This window comes from Lissotriton vulgaris, chromosome 2_1 (genome assembly GCF_964263255.1).
Source record: "Lissotriton vulgaris chromosome 2_1, aLisVul1.2, whole genome shotgun sequence".
Lineage (NCBI taxonomy): Eukaryota > Metazoa > Chordata > Amphibia > Caudata > Salamandridae > Lissotriton > Lissotriton vulgaris.
Window position 1 is genome coordinate 420,845,071 of NC_141687.1, and position 26,379 is coordinate 420,871,449.

At 48.3% G+C, this 26,379-nt stretch overlaps 1 protein-coding gene across 2 annotated transcripts in view; it reads left to right on the top strand.

The window, feature by feature from the left end:
- The window catches only part of MDH1B (malate dehydrogenase 1B), a 293,136-nt gene that overhangs the window by 103,275 nt on the left and 163,482 nt on the right, over positions 1-26,379 (top strand). For both annotated transcript variants that reach the window (XM_086955317.1, XM_086955316.1), the window contains exon 5: positions 2,078-2,577. In XM_086955317.1, the coding sequence (XP_086811443.1) occupies positions 2,078-2,577 (500 nt within the window). The remainder of the gene's footprint in view (positions 1-2,077; positions 2,578-26,379) is intronic.

Genomic DNA, 26,379 nt, shown 5'->3' on the forward strand with positions numbered 1-26,379 from the left:
GCCGGGACCCGATGAGCTCTCGTTATGGTCAAATCCCCCTCTAATTCAGGTAGAACTGTTTGCTGAATAAAAGAATTCACCCACTGCAGCGTATTGGGGCCTTCTACTGCTTCCGGAACCCCTACGATCTTTAGATTTGATCTTCTAGAGTGGTTCTAGAGCTCCTCCAGCTTGTTTTCCAGAGCGCTCTTCTTCTTGCTGCCTCCTTAGCTTCACCTATGACCAGGTTCATTTGATCTTCAAGGACAGAAATCCTTGCCTCCGCTTCCTGTAATCTACTAAGGAACGCCAGCATTGATTTCTCAAATTTATCCATCCTTGAATGTAAGGCAGCTATCTTCACTTGCTGGTTATTCATTATTTCACGGATTTCATTGAGGATCAAGTTCAGCATTTCACGTACATCTAGTTGATATCTCGCCTCAGTTTCCGGGAGACTGACTTTTTCTACCATGGAGTCAACGTTGGTATTTATGTTTCTCCCATTAGGACTCCGCTGTATATCCCCTCCTTCTTCTACTCCAAGTGTAGTTCTGCTTTGTACACTCGATATTTGGGAGGAATCTTGCACAGTCTCACACTCATCTCCCACCTCATTTAAAGATATTAGGGGTGATTTCGGTAGGGATGAGTGCAGAAGTTCTTTTCCTTGTTCATGGCAATGTGTCTTAGTCATGCTCGTCAGACTGTGTACACCTGTATCTTTGGCCAGTGAATTGTTAGCTGGCGTGGCAGCAGGAATTGGAGCTATAGGGGATTGTGTAGGCAGAGATTTTGGAGTGGTTTTCTTTGCAAATAGTGGGAAGTCTCTCATCTCCTTCCCTCCAGTAGCACTCTTTTTTCCCCTCATCATTCTGAGTTGGAGTTACTACGGTAGTTACTAAGGTAGGTGTTGGCACTTTTGCTACTAATTCAGATGGTGCAGGTATATTTAAAATGCTTTCACCATCCACAGCTGCATTTTCAGACTCTAGAAATTGCGGGGAGGTAGAGGGAATTAGTGACTCATCTTCAGAGGTCTCCAGCATAGTATCTTCAGCCTAGGTCTCTTCCCTATTCTTATTTTTACCTTTATCCTTGGCCACCTTGCGTGAAGCCTTCCTGGCTAAGACAAAATGGGTCTTAGTTTTCTGGTGGGCTGTTTCAGCTTTACTAGGTTTTTCAGCCCCTTCTCCCTCCTCCTGAGGCTTGCCCATTGTGCCCCTTAATTTAGCAGGAAAAGCAACCTTCCCCTCCTCAAAATTTTTCTTTTTTAATTCTGTCATACGTTACTCACAGACCGCAGTCCACATATGCTCCTGGATTCCTTTTCCAGCAACAGCGTCTTCAGAGTTTTAGAAAATCAGAGCCTCTTTCTCTCGGCTCAAACAACTTCCACCATCCGTGTGAGCAGAGCTGGTCAATTGAGGCCAAAGGCACACAGGCAGAAGTGCTCGAATTCGCACCCCTGCTCTTCGAGACCCAATGCTCAGTGCTCAGTTCACCCCTCCAGGCACCAGCAGTTTCACCGGTCAGTTTAGCGCCTTCAAACACCCCCGCACAACGCGGGACATCGTTGCTTTGGTGCCGCGAAAAATCACTCAAAGCTGTGGAAGCTGTGTAATCAATCGCCTCCAGCATCTCCTCACGGTTTGCTGGATACCATCACCTCGGCACCACGAAGACCCGCACAACGCCGTAACTCCAGGTCGCAGCAGGTCCCAGCAGAAAACCAGTCTACTAGCGCTTCACTGCCGCCATTCCAGGGGCGTGGTCACAGGTCACGGGAGGCTACACGGAGGCGTGTTACTCCGTAGCCATCCCTTCATTTTGATTCTTCATATTCAATCATGATTCAAATCTAAATGGATTCGTATACACATTTAACTATGATATTTCACACTCAGTTTGCGGTAGAATAATTTAAAAAAACGATCCTTGTTGGGGTTACGTCTATTCACCAACCATTTAGCTGAAACTGTGGCCACTACTGGTGCTTGAAAACGTTCTACTGACTTTTTATCGGAAAGTTTAAATGATTTAATTAAAGCATAAAATATATTTCATTAGTAACGTAAATGAACTTTTCTATTCGCAGTGCATCCGCCCGATCATGCTACAGCCTGCTGCCAATGCTGGCCAGTGGAGAGATCTTTGGTATGGCCCAAGACATCAGCATCCATCTGCTCGACAGCAGTGATTGCGAAGACACCTTGCAGGCTCTCGTGCTAGAGGCGGAGGACCTGGCGTTCACTCTTCTGCGGAGCGTCACCATGCACACAGTCTCCGAGGAGACCTTCCGGCTCGCAGACATCATCATTGTGCTCGATGACGTCCCCCTTCAAGAGAACCAATCGGTTGAAGACAGTGTCAGCCTATTGGCAGACAGATGCAAAGAGTACGGCGACCTGATTGAACGTAATTCTAACGCAGGAGTGAAAATCATAGTGGCGGGAGACACCTTTGTGAACCTCAAGGCCCTTCTCATCATGCGCCACGCCCCCTCCTTCCCGAAGCACAATGTGATCGCTGCAGCAACGCTGCTCGAATGGGAAGCAAAAGCTCAGTTGGCGAAGAAGCTTAAAGTGAATGCTGCAGGTGAGCACTCTTCAGGTGGAAAGCAGGAGTGTTAAAGTGGTAAATTGTAGCTTGGTCCAGAATACAAGAGATAACCTTTGTCACATATTTAGGACTTGTTAAAGCTCCTTTACACTGTGGACACTGAAGTGCATTCATGGTGCAGAGGGACCACGATAGTCAGAAGCTTTGATGGGCGGGGCCGGTGGCCAAAATATTTGTGGAGTTAGTTTTGTTTCTATTTCAAGAAGCAGCTGGTGATTAGGAAGACATGTACTATAGTGGAAATTGAAATATGCTATGTGTTGCCATCTAGTGGTGATGCCGTGTTGGGTGCATTAGAAGAGAAGTCAATACAGTTTTATTATTGAAACCTGCAGCAACAGGACAGGGGCTCCCCAAGTGAGAAGTGGGAAGTGTTTTGGTGTCATGCGTGATTGACCAATGAGGTGGTCTTGTATTGGAACATAGCACCTAGAAGTGACATAAACAAGGTAATGTAGGAGAAAGATGTCCAAGTTATCGAGTATTTAGCATTCATAATTTACTTGGGAGGTCCCATGTTGATGGATTGCCTTATATTTTCGGACCATATCCATCTCCTTTGAAGCACAACATGACAGGCACCACACGGTGCCTACAATGTTTTATTCTGAAACGCAGGGGGGGTACCAGAGGTACCCCCCATGTGCACCTACCACCCCTCCCTTCACCCTGGGAGCCAGCAACGGGCCCCCACAGCAAGGACCGTTTGCCATTTTGTGGCGGCATTGCGGCCACGGAAAGGCATTCCCCTCAGCCCATCATAATATGGCTGGCGGTGTCTGATAGACATCGCCGCCATATTAGACCTTTTCCTCTGCAGTCGCAAGCCGACCGCGGCGGAAAAGCGGCGGACGGGCTTCCCATCCGCCATGGCCCCCCGCCATTGTAATATGGCGGGGGAAATAGGTGCCAGACGGGCAAGGATGGCGGATGGATCGCCACCGCCTGCATGGCGATGGCGATCTGTCCACCATCCTAATCGGCCCCTTAGGTGACCCGCAGAGGATTCTAAGGTGACTATCCAGAACCTTTAGACACTCTCAGGCAGAGTGTGCTGTATTGATAGTGAATAATTTCATGTAGAGATCCTGTGGCTTTGGTCCCTCTTTTCCAGTATAATTGTTCGAAATGGGGTTTATGGTTGGCTAGAGTATGCACCTGAGCCAGGCAGAACCTACCACTCGAGTCAGGGCAAAAGAGTTACACACACAAGATAACCCTTGCGCACCCCCCTGGTAACTTGGCAGAGCAGTCAGGCTTATCCCAGAGTCACTGTGTAAAGCTTTTGCGCAACACACATTTACAAACCAGTGACACACTAGACACTTCACAAAAAGAGACTCCACACAAGGTTATATAAAAATATCCTTTGTATTGTATAGAAAACATTTTAGACCATAATCACATATATCATTAGGCACTCGTCATGATGTCACATAGATCATATAAACCACCTTGCCAACAGGCAATTGTCATAACATTACAAGTTAGTGCAATCCAGTAAATACGTGGAGGTTGCACACGTTATAAAAATAACACGATCGCTGCACATATAATGTATACTCTGAAATAATACTCATTATCCCTTCATGGTATGGCATAAAACTACCTCCCACTGGGAACCTGAAATGCAGCATGTAAGGGAGCATAAACATGAATCACCACTACAATATGCAACACTACTTCAGGGCATACAATGCCGATTAGGGATTAAAACGATACCCACACACCAACATTCGGGCATGTAATGCAGCAGAAGCCAATGACAGTGCACAAAGTGCTGCAGGTAGTGAATAAGTCCTAAAACTCCTCACATGTCGCAGTAAACAACACTGGCCACAGCACTGTTTGAGCCTCTATTACATGTTTTATGGTACATGAAACTCAAAATGTAGGGCCCAGGAGCACCTGCGCATCTACAACCGTTATGCGGAGCACAATTCAGCAGTCCCTTACAGCTGGTGTGGCAGAGAGATTCCTGCTTCGGGCTTCAGGAAACCAGGCGGGCTGCACTCTCCTTTGGTAGGTTGCTAGGCAACTTCCACACTCACCTCACAGAAGTCACGAGCAGGAATGGTGCTTCTCACTCCTCAGCTCTCCCCTCCCTTCCCTCCAAAATAACTTGGCCAGGGCGGCTGCACGAGCTGCTAGAGAGAGACAAAAGCGCCCTTCACATGCTGTGAAAAATGAAAGGAGAGCAGCCTTCATGCGCTTTAAGAATAAGCTGGAAAGCACCCGTCATGCATTGATTTTCCTGCAAAACACGGCAAGTCACTCAGCCCTGGGAGACCACTGGGCGCCCGGGAACAGGCTGCAGACCAGCACACAAGGCAGTGCAAAGTGATAGTCCCTCCAGCAGCCCAGCAATCAGCAACAGATCAACTCGGCAAAGCAAGTAGTCCAAATGGTGATCCTTCCTGGCAGTAGGACAGTTCCTTTTGCAATGGGCAGTTTGTAGAGCGAGCAGCTTCTGGTTACAATTCCACGCAGTGTATAAAGTCTTGGGGTCACATCCCCTGTACTTTTAGTCAAAAAGTATTTTTTCTGGTGGTATTTAAAACACTTTTTAGAAGTGCATAATACCCCCATTCAATCCCAAACCCAGGCTCCAGACACACAACAGGGGGCCGGAGACAGCATTGGAGAAAGTCAGACACAGCCCTATTCAGGTGCAGGTAAACTCCGCCCATCACTCTAAATGCAGACCAGGCCTATTCAGGTGCAAGGGAAGCTCCTCCCACCACTCCTCTAAATGCAGCCAAGGTCTATTGAGCCCAGTGCTGAGTCACCAGGAAAGGTAGGACACATCTCAACCCCCTTTGTGACGGTCTAGAGTGAATGCACATCCAATGCTCCTGTCAGTCTCAATCAGACGTTGAATACAGAACCAGGCAGAACACAAAGAGTCATAAGCACACAGAAATACCCACTTCTAAAAGTGGAATTTCTAAAATAGTAATAACAAATCTGCTTTCACCAATAAGCATGATTCATTACTACTTTCCAAACAGACCAAATATGGCCAAGCTACCCCTTTCTTATCATAATTACCACTGAAACATATATGAAGGAATTCCCAATGCAAACCTATGAGAGGGCAGCCTCACAGCAGTGATAAACCAAATAGGCTGTTTGTCACTACCAAGACACGCCATACTTTGAAGGCATATGTCTTACCTTTTACCTACACAGCACCTTGCCCAGAAGGCTACCTAGGGCATACCCTAGGGTTGACCTTTGTTTAGTGAAAGGCGAGTTTCAGACGTGGCAAACACTGTAAATGCAACGTCACTGCAGCAATACACTATACGTGCTGGCTCTGCACTGGCAACGGTCTGAGACAGGTTTGAAAGGCTACTTCGGTGGTGTTGAAAGCAGCGCTGCAGGCCCACTAGTAGCATTTAATTTACAGGCCTAGGTATATGGGATACCACTTTACAAGGGACTTACAGGTAAATTAAATATGCCAAAGAACTGTGGACCAATCTTACTAAGTCTGCAAGAGAGAGCACATGCAGGTTAGCACCGATTAACAGTGGTAAAGTGCCCAGAGTCATAAAACCAACAAAAACAGGTCAGACAGGAGGGGTGAAGTAATCTTGCTGAGATGCTTTGGCTCCCTTGTAGTTTTTGTTACAAGATGCATGCATCTAGGTACAAGTTGCAAGCTGTTGGTGTGCTCTTGGTACTATGGAATTGGCCTGCAGTATCTGACTGTACCCTAGGGAAGATAGGATTAATTGTGTAGAAGGTGCATTTCATAATTTCAGTAACATGTTTATTTAAGTCAGCAGATATAGCTGTAACATGTAAAGTTGAAAAATCAAGTACGGTAAGGGGGCAAGGTAAAGTTTAAACAGGGGGAGTGGAGATTGGAGAGATGATCAAGGCTTGTGGGACACTGCAATGCTTGGTGTTGCAGAGGCTTCACCCAAAGGGGGATCGCGAGCCGGCGCCATAACCCAGCGTCGTGCCCTGGACAGAAGGGGGCGGGGGACCAAAGTCTCCGCGCGAAGCAGACAAAGGGCAAAGGAAGCCCACAGGTCCTCCCTCCCCCCGCCAAAGGACTAGGTTTGCGCCAAGCCCCCCGGCCAATGGAGGCCAGGGCGGGATTCGAACCCCCCCAATGGGGGTTAACAGCGCTAGAAGGAAGGCACTGTGGGGGGCATATAAGCGCTGCTCCCCCAGGCAGGATCCTATCTACAAGGAGCGGGGAACCAAAACGCGGGAGCTTACGATCTTGTGAGCTTGGACGGCAGACCAGCAGAAGCGGTGACTACCCATCGACGCCGTGCAGAATGTCGTGCTGAGCAAGCTTAGCCCCCCCCACACGACGGCAGGAGCGACAAGTGGGGCCGGGAGGCAACAAGGAGCCCACCGGCAGTGAGAGAAGACCCGGCGGGTGCCTACCCCGCTGCGAGCCGTGGAGCCACTGCCGAAGCCCACCTGGCAGCGGGAGAAGACCTGGCGGGTGCCTACCCTGCCACTTGGTTCGAGAGTCCCGCCGGAGCCCACCCAGCAGCAAGAGAAGACTCGGTGGGTGCCTACCCTGCCGCGAGCCAAGGAGCTAATGCCAGAGCCCACCCGGCAGCAGGAGAAGACCAGGCCGGTGCCTACCCCCGCAAGCCGTGGAGCCACTGCCGGAGCCCACCTGGCAGCAGGAGAAGACCGGGCGGGTGCCTACCCTGTCACAAGCCGTGGAGCCACTGCGAAGCCCACCCGGCAGCAGCGGAGCGCAAGTGACACGACCAGCTGCGGGGAGAAGCACAGCGGAGTCCCCTAGCCGACAACACTGCAAGCGCAAAAATTCACCTCGCGCTGGGTCCTGGGAACGCCCGCCAGAACCATCGGTGAGGGGAGAGGCGTGGGTGCTGCCGAGCGGGAGAGTAGCTTCTTGCGGCCTGCTCATGGGCATTAGCGCACGGTAACCGAAACTGCCCTGAGAAGACACCGGGGATTTTGGGCAAACGCAGGACAGGGCACAGGGCACAGGGCTCCTGGTGAAGGGAACACTTGTTTGGTGCAGATAAAGAGCGGCAGCACCCCGCAAAAAGAACAGGCGGCAGCACCTCCCCCACAAAGAGACTGGCAGCAGGGCAGGGGAGCAGAAAACAGGGGAAAAGACTAACAAGGACAGGTTGTTGCACAAGGAGGCGGCAGCACCCCGCACACGGAGACACCCACGACTAGCCACTACCGGACAGCGGGGGCAAGTTTGGTGCAGAGCATTGGCGGCAGCACCCCGCCCATAAGCAAACGCCCGGGGACAAGTTTGGTACACATCATTAGCGGCAGCACCCCGCCCAGAAGCACCACAGGATAATGGCAAAAAAGGGGAGCACCCGGAAAGGGCAGGACAACCTACAGGACTTACTGAGACGGATAAGGGCTTCCTCAGAGGTGCACAGGAAGGATTGGCTGCAGCCTCACTTTGGGCTCGACCCAGGGTAGGAACAAGTGGATAACAGTGCAGCGATGGGGCTCCGCCGATCAAGAGGAAAAGGAGGGCAGCAGCGAAGCTCGCGGACACGGCAAAACCCGGGAAGGCCTCACAAGGATGAGCCCAGCTACCTGCAGCCATCGCGGCGGGACCAGACCTGGGGACCAAGGACACCGCAGCTAATGGTGAGCATATCAGCGCAATCATTCAAGAATGTAGCAGGACTATGGCGCCTCTTTTGCTGCAGGGGTTGGGGGTGCAGGGTACGGAACCAGCAAAGGCACAGGCACAGGCAGCAAGGAGTCAGGGGGAAGACGCCACAAGCGCCCAAGGGGAAGGGGAAACCCCAGGGTTGCCATGGTACTTGCTCAATCCCGGCCTGGCGCGGCAACGCCGGATAGGAGAACAGGCCGCAGCAGGAGCAATGGGGGAAGTGGAGGCACCCACGGCGGCGTGGGGGAATCCCCATCCAGTTAGTCTACCCAACCCAGGGAGAGAATTACCCGATACCTACGCACGGCCCTCGCCAGGCCCAGAGTCCCTGACCACCAGGGCCACAGGTCTAGCAAGCCTCATTCCATTAGCTGTTAAAGAAAGAATATGGAGGAAAGAATTTATAGACATCTTCTCATTACTCGAGATACAGCTGGAAGGGCTAGACTTGACAACCTGTGACAAAAAAGAGGAAGATAGGAGGGAAAAGAGAAGGGAGCAGAAGGAGAGGACCTTTGACAATTGGTTGGACGCATTCAGGATCATGGCATGCATCATAGTAGAGAAATTCCCGCGCTGGGCATCCGACCTATGGCTGTATGAGGTAAACATACACAGAGTGCAGAGGCAGTTCCAGGGCGACGCGTGGCTAGAGTATGACAAAGGATTCAGGCTAAAAATGCAGACACTCCCAGAGATGGAGTGGAACAAGGAGGACATGTCCGGCTTCAAACACAAGATGATGGTAGAGAGGGAGGTCAGGTCATGGGGTGGGAGGAGCGAGCATTCCTTTGTAGGGTCCTTTCAAAGAGGGAAGGGGAGGCCCTCCCAAAGACACAAACATGGCATCACGGGGAGGGGAGCACACTCCAGCGGCCCGCCAGCGATATGTTGGAAATTCAAAGCAAACAAATCCACATACGGGGCAACGCAAAACGGGATCAAAAGGAGAAAAAGAAGCAGTGACCCAAACATAGGGGACAGCGGGGGGATGACAGGGCAAGAGAGTGCCTCACTAGCATGGTACCCCATCAACACGATAAAACTACGCATGCTAGCCAACGGGTACCATAACAAGACAGACGCAGAGATATTAGTACACGGTTTTGAAAGCGGTTTTCCAATCCCATTCACAGGCCCCCTCCCCCCCCCCCGGATGCGAGAAAAACCTAAAATCGGCAATGCAGCACCCGGGGGTGGTGACTACAAAGATCGAGAAGGAGAGGTGCTTAGGCAGTATCGAAGGTCCCCAACCCGCCGAAAAAGGCAGGGACTTGGTTATCTCACCATTAGGGGTAGTCCAAAAAAAGGAGCAGGGCCATTTCCGCTTAATCCACCACTTATCATTTCTAGACGGTATGTCAGTTAATGATGGAATCAATTCGGAGGTTTGCTCAGTGAGCTGCTCCACAATCGATGACGCTATCGACTTAGTGAGGGCGACGGGCCGAGGGACCCTCATGGCGAAAGCAGATATCGAGTCAGCATTCTGCTTACTCCCGGTCCACCCCAACAGCTTCCACCTGCTAGGTTTCCAGTGGGAAGGGAAGTATTATTATGACAAAGCGATGCCAATGGGGTGTTCAATATCATGTGCATACTTCGAGATATTCAGCACATTTATCGAATGGGCCCTGCACCACATGCACCCAGCGGTTGGGAAAATCCATTACCTCGACGACTTCCTGTTCACCGGACCAGCAGCATCCCCTGAGTGCAGCTATACCCTGGAAGCATTCATAGACCTAGCAGACGAACTAGGGCATCCCACTGTCAAAAGAAAAGACTGAGGGGCCAACCACGAGAATAACATTCCTAGGGATCGAGCTGGACTCGGTCGCCGGTACGTCCAGACTCCCACCTAAAAAAGTGGAGGACTTCCGGCAAGACATAAGGAGCCTCCGCGGGCGCGAGATAGCTACCAGCAACTTATAGGGAAGTTAAACTTTGCAGCCAGGGTCATCGCAGCAAGCAAGGTCTACGACAGGCGATTAACACAATTGACACGCAGCCTCACCCAGAAACACCACCACGTCAGGCTCGGGGCCGAGGTAAAGAGGGACCTGGCTATGTGGAACACATTCCTGACAGATTTTAACGGGCTGCTGATCTGGAGGGAAGGTTGGGTGACCAGCAAACAAATCGAACTATGCACTGACGCATCAGGGAGCACAGGTTTCGGCACAATCTTGAAGGGGAAGTGGTGTGCAGACAGGGCATTACGGGCAACATTACCTACCTAGAATTATTCCCGATCATAGTGACATTAACGATCTGGAAGAACGAGCTGCGAAACATGAAGCTGACGCTATGGTCAGACAACATGGGCGTAGTGCAGGCCATTAACAGGGGTTCAGCCAGGTGCCCAGACACACTGCGACTAATGCACCGACTGGTTACTTTGCAGTTGGAGGGCAACATAGACCTATGAGCAAGGCACATCTCGGGGGTGGAGAACGAAATAGCGAACGCCCTATCCAGAGACAAGATGAGCAAATTCAGGGAGCTGTCGCCCGGGGCGGAGCGAAACATGACCCCCTTCCCGAAACAGCTGTGGGACCTGGCAGGATAGAATTATCGGAGCTGGTCCTCCACGCGCTCACCCCGGCAGCAGCAAAGAGATTTGAGAAATACGTAGCCACAGTGATGAAGGTGGGGGGCATCCAATCGCTAAGCAATGAAAGGGACACGCGCAGGGCAGCGGAGCTATTCATCAGGTGGGCGTACAAGGGCAAGAGATTACAGGTCATGGGCAGAGGGCCACCTGGCATTTTCCACGGCCTTCTTTGGGGCATTCCGCCTCAGCGAGTTAGTAGCCCCGGCTAGAGAGGGCCAGGCAGAGCAGGGCCTACAGGCAAGCGACATAACACGCAGGGCAGGGGGAGTGGAGATTATGCTAAGACGGTCAAAAACAGACCAAGCAGGTAAAGGGACCCTAGTGAAGCTACAGTGCATTACCGACCAAGGTTGCTGCACGGTGTGCTGCCTGCTGGCCTTCATGGCAGTGCACCCCGCGGGTGGGGTGGCCCTCCTCACACACAGAGACAGCACTTATCTGAGCAAGTTTCAATTCACATCAGTCATGCGACTTGCACTAGGCAGGGCTGGCTTCCTTCGAGAAGCTTTGGGTCCCATTCATTCCGGATAGGGGCAGCCACAACGGCGGCGCAACATGGAATGAGCGAGGCAGGGATACAGGCAGTAGAGAGATGGCGGTCACAAGCATATAGGACTTATGTGAGGCTCCAACTGCTATGACCGGAACTGCGCAGCGGAGGCGTAGGGGCCGCCCCCCCTCGCAGCAAACAAGGGAGTGACTGGTCGTTTTCCCATGACAGGAAGAAGACCGCTCCTGGTTTGGGTGGTGGGGCACTCATTTATCAGGCGAATAGAGGCATGGTGGAAAATCAGGGGCCGCACGCTAAGAGACCGGCCGGCACACACATACATTTGATGGTTTTCCCGATCGGGAATGAGATGGGACCAACTGCCGGCCACCCTTAATGACCTACGGAGGGACTCAGGGTGGCACCCGAATGTGCTAATCATACACCTTGGGGGGAATGATTTGGCCAGTGTAGGGCGGAGAGCACTCCTCCACGGAATTCAAAACGATCTCACAAAGGCGGCCAGCGCATTCGGGCACACTGCAATTTTCTGGTCTGAATTGATCAGCAGCAGGGAATGGCGAGGGGCGGAGTCTCACAAAGGCGTGGAGAACTTGCGGAAAAAGTTAAACCTCACAGTGAGCAAGTTCTGCAGGGCGAATGGCCTGGGAGCCATCAGGCACGGGCTCATTCACCCGGGCTGCCCGTAATACTATGCCTTGGATGGGGTGCACCTCTCGGACGAAGGCATGGGCATGTTTTGGAACAATCTTTGGGGCGCATTGGCGGGCTGCCAATAACGAACCCAGGGCGTAGTAGGGGGGAGCCGCGGAGAGACGGCAGCCTCCCCAACGGCATGGCGAAGAACTACGCCAATATTGGTTGGCACGGAGGCACACCAGAGTGCGGTGCGCCAGAATATGTCCACTCGCCTTCAGATGCCGCACGGCTGAGTGAGTTGGCCTAAGGACATCGACTCTGGGATGCCTCACGGCTGGGTAACTTGGCCTACCAAAGGAAGGGGTAGCAAACGGAGACGGCCCTCGCAGCCCAGCCCCCGCCAGATGGCAGGGCACAACAAAGACGGACAAGGTAGCGCGTCGGCCTAACCCCGGGACAGAAGATACTCCCTTCCCGAGCAAAAGGGGTGCAGAAATCCAATCTACGCAAAGAAATGGCCCAGAGGGGCCACAAAAAAGACAAAACCAAGGAACTGTGTGATGACGTAATATGCAAATGCAAAAGTAGATACATGTTTCCTTGTATTCCTAATAAGCTGCGGCCAACAAATGACCACAAAAGAGACAAGTATGTAGTTGGCCTTTTTTGCGGGAGATGGGATACCGGAAACAGGAAAGATGTGTTGCATGTCTATTGGAGTGGGGCAGAGTGCGAGGGTTATAGAAAACCGAGGTGAAATGGTTTATTGTGGTTATGCTTTGTCTGTCTACGACATAGGAGAAGGCCCATTTTAATGTATATCCTTGTATGCTGATGTTTTTTAGTCTCTGTAGGAGTGTTCTTTGGTGAATAGTGTTCAATGCTGTGAATAGATGCATAAGTAATAATACAGCAGCTCCCTTTTTGTCCATTGACAGCTTCCGGTAATTCCAGGTGGTTCCCAGTTCTGTCTGCCTGCCTCTTTTTTTGGTTGACCTCTGTCTGAGTAGATTGTTTCTCTCTGAAAAAGTGCAGGGCTGGGAAAACGCTCTCTCTACCAGTATTAGGAAAACAGCGTGTTGGCGGTGACCATTTAGTTGCCAGGGTTTGAAGGATCATGGTTCTTTTTGTTTGCGTAGTACTCTACTCAAACAGTACTTCAGTTCAAGTGTGGGGAAAACACTGTGTCCAGAGAATTGTTTAAAAATATCTCTTGCCATGGATCTGGCACATGTATGTACAAAAAAATCCTTTCTAAGGAACTTAAGTAAATTACCTGAGAGTACCCCCATGAAACCCCTTTTTAATGATCTAGGGTTATCCCCAATAGCGCTTATAGCATCCTGTCCAGTTTTATACTGGAGGAGGATCTGGACCACGCCGGAACTTGAGATCTTCGCTATGGGCTTGCTTGACATCATTCGTATTGACATCTTTCATAAGATCAAGTGGCTAGAGCACATTCGGGGTCTCCTGACTAGCATGGGTCTGCGGGATTTATGGGAGGCTCCTTCAATTTCAAACTTCCCGCCTAAGAAGACCCTAAAGACTTTGTATTGGGAGTTTGTGGCCTCTGGGTCCTACAGTACCATAGACCCAGGGTCTTTGACTGGAATGTTTTTGGATATCAAAGATATACCAAAACTGGAACCCTTTTGGGACGTTATCTCAAAACCTCTTGATCGTAAATTCTTTTTTCAATTGAGGATTGGGAGTCTGCCGGTAGGGGCATTCACCAGTAGATGGTCTCCGGGGGCTAAGGCTGTTTGTCCATCATGTTCAGCTCGCCCGGAAACTATTGGACACTTGCTATTTGAATGTCCAGTGTACACAGAGCCAAGGAGAAAGTGGCTTCGCCCGATGTGCAGGTTAATGGGTACTGACCAGGGGTCGGTGGCAGTTCGTATTATCCGTTCCTGAACTGATATGACAGTTTACACAGCTGTGGCAAAATTCATGGGCTGGTCCTGGGTCATCAGATGTAGAATGCTCAAAAACTAACATGTAATCATTGTACCGAACCTAAATTTTTATTCATGTGTATATTTATCCAATTTCTAAGTTGAAATGGTTTTAATTGTACTGAAATCAAATCTTAATTATGTATTATTTATTTAACTCCATATTTCCAATGGACTGAATTGTAATTAGTGAATGTATGGGTTTTATGTATAAATATGAACTATTCTTAGATTTTACTTGTCTGAACTTTGATTGCACCTACTGTTAGCTTTTATGACAATCGTCGAATAAAGCTTGTTTGAACTGAACTGAACTGTACAAAAAATGTTTTCAAAGATTTTTGCTGAAGCAGAGTCTATTGGTGATCCAGTTGTATTGGGTGCTTCGATGATGCCATTTAGTTTAGGGACCGATAGCTGTTTGAATGTTCTGAATAGTATTTAATTATTCAGGCCTTTGCCCTTCTGGTTATGTCCTTTGTATTTTGTGCAATTATTTTGTTAATGAGGTTCTCTTCTAGTTAATTTAGTAATATTTATTGAAGATATAATGCCAGATATCTTGTCAGGATTGTGTAGTTTAGCGGTTGTATTCTAGGTAGCAGCATTCTGTAAGATTCTTGAGTGGTTAGTTCCCAGGGATGCATTATGCACTGGCTATGGATATCTACTATTGAAGCTTCTTTTCACTCTGATTGCCATTTCATGTTCCCCATTTGTGATTAAGAAAATTCCTGTTACCTTGGCTAGTCTTTGGAAGGTGAGTATCACATCTCCAAGTTGTATCCTGCTGCATATGTTGGTCTCCTAACAAGCTGATGGAAATTGAGTGCCTCAAAGTTTCATATGATGAACTTTGATCTGGATGGCCAAAGCGAATGCTTATAGCTTCAGGCATCCATAAGTTGCTGTAATTAAAGATGGTCTTCCACACAGTGATAGTTAATTCATTCTTAAAAGTCATTTTGTTTGGAGGTTGTCTGTTAATAAGGAAGATTGAAAGCAAGCAGGTATAGCCATTGTTGTACCCCGAGTACCAAAAGGCGTAGGTGCACAAAGTGTAGAAGGGAGACACTACACACAAGATTCACAGTGCTTTTCATTGCACAGGCTGGTGCTGCCTGTATTCATTTTATACAAGTATGATTTGTGTATGAAACACCTATTTACATAATTTTAACTTATGGCAGGCATCGAAAATCCAACTTTGCAGAATTTTGTTATTTATTAAAACTGTAACTCATTAGTAAATCTTGTTTGTTAGTAAATATGCCACAGAAGATTTCAAAACATTTTTTTAATTTCTGCCTCACATTTTGTGCTTCCAGAATGGATCTAAAAGGTTCTAGGCCCAAATTGACTATAAGTTATTTTTTCCAATTCAGAGAAGAGTGTGAATGGCATACATCAAGGACATCCTAGAGAACAAAAAGGCTATTGGGGGCGGCTGCCGACTGTGAGATTCTTGGCAGGAAAATAGGTTGAGATTAATTTCAAGAACATCCCCTTCCACTTAACTCAGCGACATGAGAGGAGAGGTGAGAGACGCTATGTGTTTATGTAAAGGGAGAGCAAGAACTATGCTTATGTTACATCAGGGCTATAGTTTGGGTTTGTGTTTGATGCTGGCTTTCTCATTGTCAGATGGCCTCCAGTCACCTAGGAGGTCTCCTCGGCCAAGAACCACTCAGGGTAGGTTTTCCACTACTGAGGAGAGGGAGACTCATTATAGTAAGGTAGCCCATAGAAGGGGATTGTTATGTTGTAAATTTACACTGAGTGGATTGAACTGATTGCGGGCTGTTTCTTTAATAGGGTTATGTCGCATCACCAATCACTAGTCAAAGACGCTCACGAGAAAAGCTCCCACTCCAGATACTTCAGACGAGAAGGAGAGATCTGCTGCTCCCTGGCTGGGAAAATAATTAGGCTTTCGGTCCTTCTATCCCTTCTGCCAAACTTTGAAAGTGCTACCCTCAGGTCATAATCTTGAACCTCCATGCAGATAAAGGAAAAAAGGGCATCTTTTCTGAAGAACCAGCTCCACATTTTAATTGGACTTTAACTGTGGCCTGGGTATAATGAGTGGTAGGCCCTATCACTCATGCTAAATCTGCCCTAGTTTCCTAAAAGCTGACTCGAGCTGTCTGGGAGCTGTAAGAGTGGCCAGGAGGAAGATGTACAGCTTCCTGAGGAGTGTGGTTTTCGGAGATGTTTTGACATCTGAATTACAAGGACAAGGTATCAAGGATTCCCTAGATAGGCACAGCCCAGGTAGACAGATTTCTTCATTCAAGTTGCATGGAGCTTTCATTGCTACTTTCATTGCAAGGATTGCAAGACCAGATGGGAGAGTGCCTATGTGTGGTGTATTTCTGGAAGCAGCAAGGTTTACTTCAAGAAATAAGATTTCCTCTGGGTTCTATGGAGAAGGTACCCAGCCCCATAAAGCCATATTTGTCTAATGAAAGGTGAAAGAGGAAAGGTTAGTTTAGTGATTAGAGCATTTCATCAGCTAAGATGTTCAAGATTGTTCTGCTATCAGATTTTGGTGCCAAAACCCAAGGCTTCGGTGGGAACTCAAATCCAACTTATGCAGTAATGCTGGAGTAAATTTAAGTTCCAGAAAATAAGATTACTTCCTGATTACATTGAGACAGATAATTCTCTTTTTGAACAGTGATCCGGATTATGGTAAGTGTAAAGTTTACCATGTGAGTTAATTAGTGAGTGCGAAAAAGTACCCACCTCCAGCTATTTTTTCCAAGTACTTATCAGTATGTCAATACTCTTGATAGTTATTTATGGGTGGGAAATGCTTGGAAAATACCAGGACTTGCTGATTTTATGGATAAAGCACCAAAATGTGCATGCTATGCCCAATATTGAAGAGCTTAACCCACTATAGAAAAACATTTTGGCACCCATTAAATTCTGCGCCTCGGGGTATTAAAATTAACATTTTCAATAACTATTGCATCCGGGACAACAATTATTAAGGCTGATGTGTGAATGTGCATGTCAGCAGGAAGAGGCAGTCAGCTGGTTCCGGCAGTGAAATGACCTTGGTGACTTCTGATTCCAAGTTGGTCTTAATTGGAGCTTTTGGGTTTAAGTAATGAGGGTGACAGTGTAAACCCAGATTTCGCTTGACCACACTGGAGAACTTGGACTTCCACTAAACTAAGGCCAAAGGTAAAACTCTTGTACAGGGAGAACCATTAGACTTTATCTAAAAATCACAGTCAGTCATTTGAGTTTTACATTGCAATTGTTTTTTTGTTTTTTTTTACTTTTGCAACAATTGATAACACTGATTGATGTTTATCATTTTGCTGTTTCACTTAATTTTTTTCTTGCTTTTAATAAATTGTTTTGGGAATTTTGCAGTTTGATTTCTTGACTTAAATATAGTTTAGGTGCTACTTGGATAGCTTACTCACATATGTCTATGTGACTAGCTTATTGTGTAAGCCACAGCTACCAAGGGTTAGCCTAGCATTCTCTCTACTTCTTATCTTTGAGAGTGCATAGTTGCTCCTGCCACTGTAACTGTCCGGGCTGGGAAAAAAGCAGTGCGTACCTGTGCATGTTCCCATCAGGCTGTGTACTACAGCCTGGTGGGGAGCATGCAAAGTGCGCATCACTGTTTGGCCAGCCCAAGATGGCTTCCCAAACAGTCATGCACACTTAAGTGCCCATCACTCTTCTCCTTGATGGCTGACAACCAAGCACTGCCCCTAACCCGGAAACATACAAGGATAATAACATAGTGTTATAATCATTTTATTTTTCCTTTTTCCGCTGCTCAACATGCAGTGGAGCGATGATCCTCTGCCTTAGCGGAGGAGCTGCCTCTGTGTAGCGGGAAGGACACGATACCCAGACGGTAAATTCCCTTTGTCTATGCATCAGAGCAGCTGAAAGAAAAATCCTCCCAATGGAAATAAAACAAACATTGGCATAGCCAATATATCTCGCTTTTGGGACCTTCTAAGTATTTAGTTATACAGCACAATATCCTTGGTGCAACAACATCAACTGTTGCGTGGCTAAACACTTATAAGGTCCCAAAGGCGAGACCTATTGGCTTTGCCAATGCTTGTTATTTTTTGTTCTTGGGGCAAACCGGGCTAGTGCCAAGAGGGTCAAGGGGGAGTGGCAGGCAGGTGAGGAGTGAATGCCAGGAGGGACAAGGGTGACTGTCAGGCAATGGTGGTGAAGGGTGAGTCAGTAAAGCATAACAAAATACAAGTAAATATAAAGAATTCTTACAGTTTATTAAAGTTACAAATGTTAAAAGAAAAGTGGTGCCAGTGGAACCCACTTAACACAAATAAAACATTAAAAGAAATGTTTTACTTTTTGACTTTCAATTTTGCCAGCAAGATTGAGTCACAGAGACAGAAAAGACAGTAAGACATAAAATTAGTACAATACTTTTTGTATATTCAGACTCTATTTAATAAACTGTAAGAATTCTTTATATTTGCTTGTATTTTGTTATGATTTTTAACTGACATACCGGTTCTTCCGGTTAACATTTCTCAAGGGAAAATTTTGCTTTACTGGTTTGCCAACCCCACTTCCCTTGACTACAGTTAAGGGGTACCTCTCGTATTCACTTCCGGTGAAGGGTGAGTGCCAGAGAGGTGAGGAGTGAGTGCTAGGGAGATGAGACATAAGAGTCAGTAGGGTCAAGGGTAAGTGCAGTGAAGGGGGAAGTATGAGTACCAGGGGTTAATGGTAGCTGACAGGCCAGGGGGTGAAGGGCTAGTGCCACGGAGGTGTAGGTTGAGTGAGAGGTCAAGGGGATGAAGGGTGAGTGCCAGGGAGATGAATGTTGAGTGCCATGGAGGTGAGACGTAAGAGTCAGGAGGGTCAAGGGTGAGTGCCAGGGAGGGGAAGGGTGAGTGCATGGGGTGAATGGTAGCTGCCAGGCCAGGGGGATAAAGGGCTCGTGCCATGGAGGTGAAGGGTGAGTGCTAAGGGGGCGAGTAGTGAATGCCAGGAGGGACATGGGTGAGTGTCAGGGAGGTGACAGTTGAGTGTCACACAGAGTCAATGCTGAGTGCCAGAAAGGGAGAAGGGTGAGTGCCACGTGCGAGGAGTGACTGCCAGGCCTGATGAGTGAAGGGTGAGCTGCAGGGAGGTGAGGGGTGAGTGACAGACTGCAAACAGTAGTGAGCTGGGGTCAAGAAGGTGGTACGGAGATCATCACCCAGTGTGTGCCAGGCTTGGACGCACCAGTGCTAGGCCAGACTTGGGTGGATGCAAGAACCTCTGAAAGGCGGGTGCCAGGTCACTCGTTACCTTAAGACAGGAGTGGGGTGCGCAGGAGAGAGTAACATCTTCAAACAAGAAACTATTCAAAATCCTGAATACTCCACTTTATGGTCTTGCAACCTTATGTGGAAAATAATTAGCAAATGAATGGGCTTCCGTAGCGGGCTTGCAGCTTGTTACAGCAACTTTTTGTGATAAAGTTTGCATTGCAAATAAGCCAATGCTAACACAATTTAAATTAGTAACGGTAAGACTCACAATGAAATAGAAACAAGTTAAAAAACCACCCCAGAATTGAACCGAGGAAGCAGAATAATAAAAATGGGGGCAATATTGGTCTCCTTTTCACAGCTGACAGTCAAAAAAACAGAGTGTTGTGGAGGACTCGGATTCTGTGGAATCCGAATTTTAAAAAAAGTCAACTTTTCATAAAACATTTTGTTGCGGTTGTGTGTGTGGTTGTTGTAGTGTGGTTGTGTTTGTGGGTGGTTGTGGTTGTGTGTATGTGGTTGTGTGTGTGATTGTGTGTGGGTTTAGGTTTGGTTGTGTGTGTGTGTGGTTGTAATTGTGCGTGTGGTTGTGTGTGTGGTTGTGTTTTTTGTGTAGTTGTGTGTGTGGCTGTGTGTGTGGTTGTGTGGTTTTGTGTGTGGTTGTGTGTGTGGTCTTGTGTGGTGTGTGTGTGTGGTTGTGTGTGTGTGTGGTTGTGGTTGTGTGTGTGTGGTGTGTATGTGTGGTTGTGTGTGTGTGTGGTTGTGTGTTTGTGGTTGTGTGTGTGTGGTTTTGTGTGTGGTTGTGGTTTTTTGTGTGTTTTTGTGTGGTTGTGTGTGTGTGGCTGTGTGTGTGGGTGTGTGTGTGTGGTTGTGTGTGTGGTTGTGTGTGTGTGTAGTTGTGTGGGTGTGGTTGTGTGTGGTTTTGTGTCTGTGTGTGTGGTTGTGTGTGGGGCTGTTTGTGTGGCTGTGTGTGTGGTTGTGTGGTTTGGTGTATTTGTGTGTGGTTGTGTGTGTGGTCTTGTGTGGGTGTGTGTGTGGTTGTGTGTGTGTGTGGTTGTTTGGTTGTGGGTGTGGGTGTGTGTGTGGGTGTGTATGTGTGGTTGTGTGTGTGGTTGTGGTTTTTTGTGTGTTTGTGTGTGTAGGTTGTGTGGATGTGTGTGGTTGTGTGTGGTTGTGTGTGAGTGTGTAGTTGTGTGGTTGTGGGTGTGGTTGTGTGTGTGGTTGTATGTCTGTGTGTGTGGTTGTATGTCTGTGTGTGTGGTTGTGTGTGTGTCTGGTTGTGTGTGTGGTTGTGTTTGTGGTTGTGTGAGTGTGGTTGTGGGTTTTTGTGTGTGTAGGTGTGTGTGGTTGTGTTAGTGTGTGGTTGTGTTAGTGTGTGTGGTTGTGTGTGTGTGGGGTTGTGTGTGGTTGTGATTGTGTGGTTGTGTGTGGGTGTGGTTGTGTGTGGTTGTGTGTTTGTGGTTGTGTTTGTGGTCGTGTGTGGGTTGTGGTTGTGTGTGGGTGTGGTTGTGATTGTGTGTGGTTGTGTGTGCAGTTGTCTGTGGTTGTGTATGTGTGTGTGGTTGGGTGTGGTTGTGTTTGTGGTTGTGTTTGGGTTGTGGTTGTGTGGTTGTGGGTGTGTAGTTGTGGTTGTGTGTGGTTGTGTGTGTGGTTGTGTGTGGTGTTGGTGTGGTTGTGTGTGGGTGTGGTTGTGTGTGTGGTTGCGGGTGTGCTTGTGTGTGGTTGTGTGTGTGGTTGTGTGGTTTGGTGTATTTGTGTGTGCTTGTGTGTGTGGTCGTGTGTGTGTGGTTGTGTGTGTGTGGTTGTGTGTGTGTGGTTGTTTGGTTGTGTGTGTGGTTGTGTGTGTGGTTTTGTGTGTGTGGTTGTGTGTGTGGTTGTGTGTGTGGATGTGTGTGTGGTTGTGTTTGTGGTCTTGTGTGGGTGTGTGTGTGGTTGTGTGGTTTGGTGCGGTTGTGTGTGAGTGTGTGGTTGTGTGTGTGGTCTTGTGTGTGTGTGGGTGTGTGTCTGTGTGTGTGTGGTTGTGGTTGTGTGTGTGGTTGTGTGTGGTTCTTGTGGTGTGGTTGTGTTTGTGGGTGGTTGTGGTTGTGTGTATATGGTTGTGTGTGTGATTGTGTGTGGGTTTGGTTGTGGGTGTGTGTGGGTGTGGTTGTGTGTGGTTGTGATTGTGTGTGTGGTTGTGTTTTTTGTGTGTTTTTGTGTAGTTGTGTGTGTGGCTGTGTGTGTGGTTTTGTGTGTGGTTGTGTGTGTGGTCTTGTGTAGTATGTGTGTGTGGTTGTGTGTGTGTGGTTGTGTGTGTGTGTGGTGTGTGTAAGTGGTTGTGTCTGTGTGTGTGTGGTGTGTGTGTGTGGTTGTGTGTGGTTGTGTGTTTGTGGTTGTGTGTGTGTGGTTGTGTGTGTGGTTTTGTGTGTGGTTGTGGTTTTTTGTGTGTTTTTGTGTGGTTGTGTGTGTGGCTGTGTGTGTGGTTGTATGTGAGTGTGTGGTCTTGTGTGGGTGTGTGTGTGGGTGTGTGTGTGTGTGGTTGTGTGTGTGGTTGTGTGTGTGTAGTTGTGTGGGTGTGGTTGTGGTTGTGTGTGGTTTTATGTCTGTGTGTGTGGTTGTGTGTGTGGTTGTTTGTGTGGCTGTGTGTGTGGTTGTGCGGTTTGGTGTATTCTTGTGTGGTTGTGTGTGTGGGTGTGTGTGTGTGTGTGGTTGTGTGTGTGTGGTTAGTTGTGGGTGTGGTTGTGTGTGGGTGTGGTTGTGTGTGTGGTTGCGGGTGTGCTTGTGTGTGGTTGTGTGTGTGGTTGTATGTGTGGTTGTGTGGTTTGGTGTATTTGTTTGTGGGTGTGTGTGTGGTCTTGTGTGTGTGTGTGTGTGGTTGTTTGGTTGTGTGTGTGGTTGTGTGTGTGGTTTTGTGTGTGTGGTTGTGTGTGTGGATGTGTGTGTGGTTGTGTTTGTGGTCTTGTGTGGGTGTGTGTGTGGTTGTGTGGTTTGGTGCGGTTGTGTGTGAGTGTGTGGTTGTGTGTGTGGTCTTGTGTGTGTGTGGGTGTGTGTGTGGTTGTGTGTGTGGTTGTGTGTGGTTCTTGTGGTGTGGTTGTGTTTGTGGGTGGTTGTGGTTGTGGTTGTGTGTATGTGGTTATGTGTGTGATTGTGTGTGGGTTTGGTTGTGGGTGTGGTTGTGTGTGTGTGTGGGTGTGGTTGTGTGTGGTTGTGATTGTGTGTGTGGTTGTGTGTGTGGTTGTGTTTTTTGTGTGTTTTTGTGTAGTTGTGTGTGTGGCTGTGTGTGTGGCTGTGTGGTTTTGTGTGTGGCTGTGTGGTTTTGTGTGTGGTTGTGTGTGGTCTTGTGTAGTGTGTGTGTGTGGTTGTGTGTGTGTGGTTGTGTGTGTGTGTGTGGTGTGTGTGTGTGGTTGTGTGTGTGTGTGGTTGTGTGTTTGTGGTTGTGTGTGTGTGGTTGTGTGTGTGGTTTTGTGTGTGGTTGTGGTTTATTGTGTGTTTGTGTGTGGCTGTGTGTGTGGTTGTATGTGAGTGTGTGGTCTTGTGTGGGTGGGTGTGTGTGTGGTTGTGTGTGTGTGGTTGTGTGTGTGGTTGTGTGTGTGTGTAGTTGTGTGGGTGTGGTGTGGTTGTGGTTGTGGTTGTGTGTGGTTTTATATCTGTGTGTGTGTTTGTGTGTGTGGTTGTTTGTGTGGCTGTGTGTGTGGTTGTGTGGTTTGGTGTATTTGTGTGTGGTTGTGTGTGTGTGGGTGTGTGTGTGTGGTTGGTTGTGGGTGTGGTTGTGTGTGTGGGTGTGTATGTGTGGTTGTGTGTGTGGTTGTGGTTTTGTGTGTGTTTGTGTGTGTGTGGATGTGTGTGGTTGTGTGTGGTTGTGTGCGAGTGTGTGGTCTTGTGTGGGTGTGTGTGTTGTTGTGTGTGTTGTGTGTGTGTGTAGTTGTGTGGGTGTGGTTGTGGGTGTGTTGTGTGTGGTTGTATGTCTGTGTGTGTGGTTGTATGTCTGTGTGTGTGGTTGTATGTCTGTGTGTGGTTGTGTGTGTGTGTCTGGTTGTGTGTGTGGTTGTGTTTGTGGTTGTGTGAGTGTGGTTGTGGGTTTTTGTGTGTGTAGGTGTGTGTGGTTGTGTTAGTGTGTGATTGTGTGTGGTTGTGTTAGTGTGTGTGGTTGTGTGTGGGGTTGTGTGTGGTTGTGATTGTGTGGATGTGTGTGGTTGTGGTTGTGTGTGTGTGGTTGTGTTTGTGGTCCTGTGTGGGTTGTGGTTGTGTGTGTGTGGGCGTGGTTGTGATTGTGTGTGGTTGTGTGTGCAGTTGTCTGTGGTTGTGTATGTGTGTGTGGTTGGGTGTGGTTGTGTTTGTGGTTGTGTTTGGGTTGTGGTTGTATGGGTGTGGTTGTGGGTGTGTAGTTGTGGTTGTGTGTGTGTGTGGGTGTGGTTGTGTGTGTGGTTGTGTGTGGTGTTGGTGTGGTTGTGTGTGGGTGTGATTGTGTTTTTTTGTGTGTTTTGTGTAGTTGTATGTGTGGCTGTGTGTGTGGTTGTGTGGTTTTGTGTGTGGTTGTGTGTGTGGTCTTGTGTAGTGTGTGTGTGTGGTTGTGTGTGTGTGGTTGTGTGTGTGTGTGGTGTGTGTGTGTGGTTGTGTGTGTGTGTGCGTGTGGTGTGTGTGTGTGGTTGTGTGTGTGTGTGGTTGTGTGTGTGTGTGGTTGTGTGTTTGTGGTTGTGTGTGTGTGGTTGTGTGTGTGGTTTTGTGTGTGGTTGTGGTTTTTTGTGTGTTTTTGTGTGGTTGTGTGTGTGGCTGTGTGTGTGGTTGTATGTGAGTGTGTGGTCTTGTTTGTGTGGGTGTGTGTGTGTGTGGTTGTGTGTGTGTGGTTGTGTGTGTGGTTGTGTGTGTGTAGTTGTGTGGGTGTGGTGTGGGTGTGGTTGTGGTTGTGTGTGGTTTTATGTCTGTGTGTGTGGTTGTGTGTGTGGTTGTTTGTGTGGCTGTGTGTGTGGTTGTGCGGTTTGGTGTATTCTTGTGTGGTTGTGTGTGTGGGTGTGTGTGTGTGGTTGTGTGTGTGTGGTTGGTTGTGGGTGTGGTTGTGTGTGTGGGTGTGTATGTGTGGTTGTGTGTGTGTGGGTGTGGTTGTGATTGTGTGTGGTTGTGTGTGCAGTTGTCTGTGGTTGTGTATGTGTGTGTGGTTGGGTGTGGTTGTGTTTGTGGTTGTGTTTGGGTTGTGGTTGTGTGGGTGTAGTTGTGGGTGTGTAGTTGTGGTTGTGTGTGTGGTTGTGTGTGGTGTTGATGTGGTTGTGTGTGGGTGTGGTTGTGTGTGTGGTTGCGGGTGTGCTTGTGTGTGGTTGTGTGTGTGGGTGTGTGTGTGGTCTTGTGTGTGGTTGTTTGGTTGTGTGTGTGGTTGTGTGTGTGGTTTTGTGTGTGTGGTTGTGTGTGTGGTTGTGTGTGTGGATGTGTGTGTGGTTGTGTTTGTGGTCTTGTGTGGGTGTGTGTGTGGTTGTGTGGTTTGGTGCGGTTGTGTGTGAGTGTGTGGTTGTGTGTGTGGTCTTGTGTGTGTGTGGGTGTGTGTGTGGTTGTGGTTGTGTGTGTGGGTGTGTGTGGTTCTTGTGGTGTGGTTGTGTTTGTGGGTGGTTGTGGTTGTGTGTATGTGGTTGTGTGTGTGATTGTGTGTGGGTTTGGTTGTGGGTGTGGTTGTGTGTGTGTGTGTGTGTGTGGGTGTGGTTGTGTGTGGTTGTGATTGTGTGTGTGGTTGTGTGTGTGGTTGTGTTTTTTTGTGTGTTTTTGTGTAGTTGTGTGTGTGGCTGTGTGTGTGGTTGTGTGGTTTTGTGTGTGGTTGTGTGTGTGGTCTTGTGTAGTGTGTGTGTGTGGTTGTGTGTGTGTGGTTGTGTGTGTGTGTGGTTGTGTGTGTGTGGTTGTGTGTGTGGTTTTTGTGTGGTTGTGTTTTTTTGTGTGTTTGTGTGTGGCTGTGTGTGTGGTTGTATGTGAGTGTGTGGTCTTGTGTGGGCGTGTGTGTGGGTGGGTGTGTGTGTGGTTGTGTGTGTGGTTGTGTGTGTGTGTGTAGTTGTGTGGGTGTGGTTGTGGTTGTGTGTGGTTTTATGTCTGTGTGTGTGGTTGTGTGTGTGGTTGTTTGTGTGGCTGTGTGTGTGGTTGTGTGGTTTGGTGTATTTGTGTGTGGTTGTGTGTGTGGGTGTGTGTGTGTGGTTGGTTGTGGGTGTGGTTGTGTGTGTGGGTGTGTATGTGTGGTTGTATGTGTGGTTGTGGTTTTTTGTGTGTTTGTGTGTGTGTGGTTGTGTGTGGTTGTGTGCGAGTGTGTGGTCTTGTGTGGGTGTGTGTGTTGTTGTGTGTGTTGTGTGTGTGTGTAGTTGTGTGGGTGTGGTTGTGGGTGTGTTGTGTGTGTGGTTGTATGTCTGTGTGTGTGGTTGTATGTCTGTGTGTGTGGTTGTATGTCTGTGTGTGTGGTTGTATGTCTGTGTGTGTGGTTGTGTGTGTGTGTGTCTGGTTGTGTGTGTGTGGTTGTGGGTTTTTGTGTGTGTAGGTGTGTGTGGTTGTGTTAGTGTGTGATTGTGTGTGGTTGTGTTAGTGTGTGTGGTTGTGTGTGGGGTTGTGTGTGGTTGTGATTGTGTGGATGTGTGTGGTTGTGGTTGTGTGTGTGTGGTTGTGTTTGTGGTCCTGTGTGGGTTGTGGTTGTGTGTGTGTGGGCGTGGTTGTGATTGTGTGTGGTTGTGTGTGCAGTTGTCTGTGGTTGTGTATGTGTGTGTGGTTGGGTGTGGTTGTGTTTGTGGTTGTGTTTGGGTTGTGGTTGTATGGGTGTGGTTGTGGGTGTGTAGTTGTGGTTGTGTGTGTGTGTGGGTGTGGTTGTGTGTGTGGTTGTGTGTGGTGTTGGTGTGGTTGTGTGTGGGTGTGATTGTGTTTTTTTGTGTGTTTTGTGTAGTTGTGTGTGTGGCTGTGTGGTTTTGTGTGTGGTTGTGTGTGTGGTCTTGTGTAGTGTGTGTGCGTGGTCGTGTGTGTGTGCGTGTGTGTGTGTGTGTGTGTGTGTGGTGTGTGTGTGTGGTTGTGTGTGTGTGTGTGCGTGTGGTGTGTGTGTGTGTGGTTGTGTGTGTGTGTGGTTGTCTGTGTGTGTGGTTGTGTGTTTGTGGTTGTGTGTGTGGTTGTGTGTGTGGTTTTGTGTGTGGTTGTGG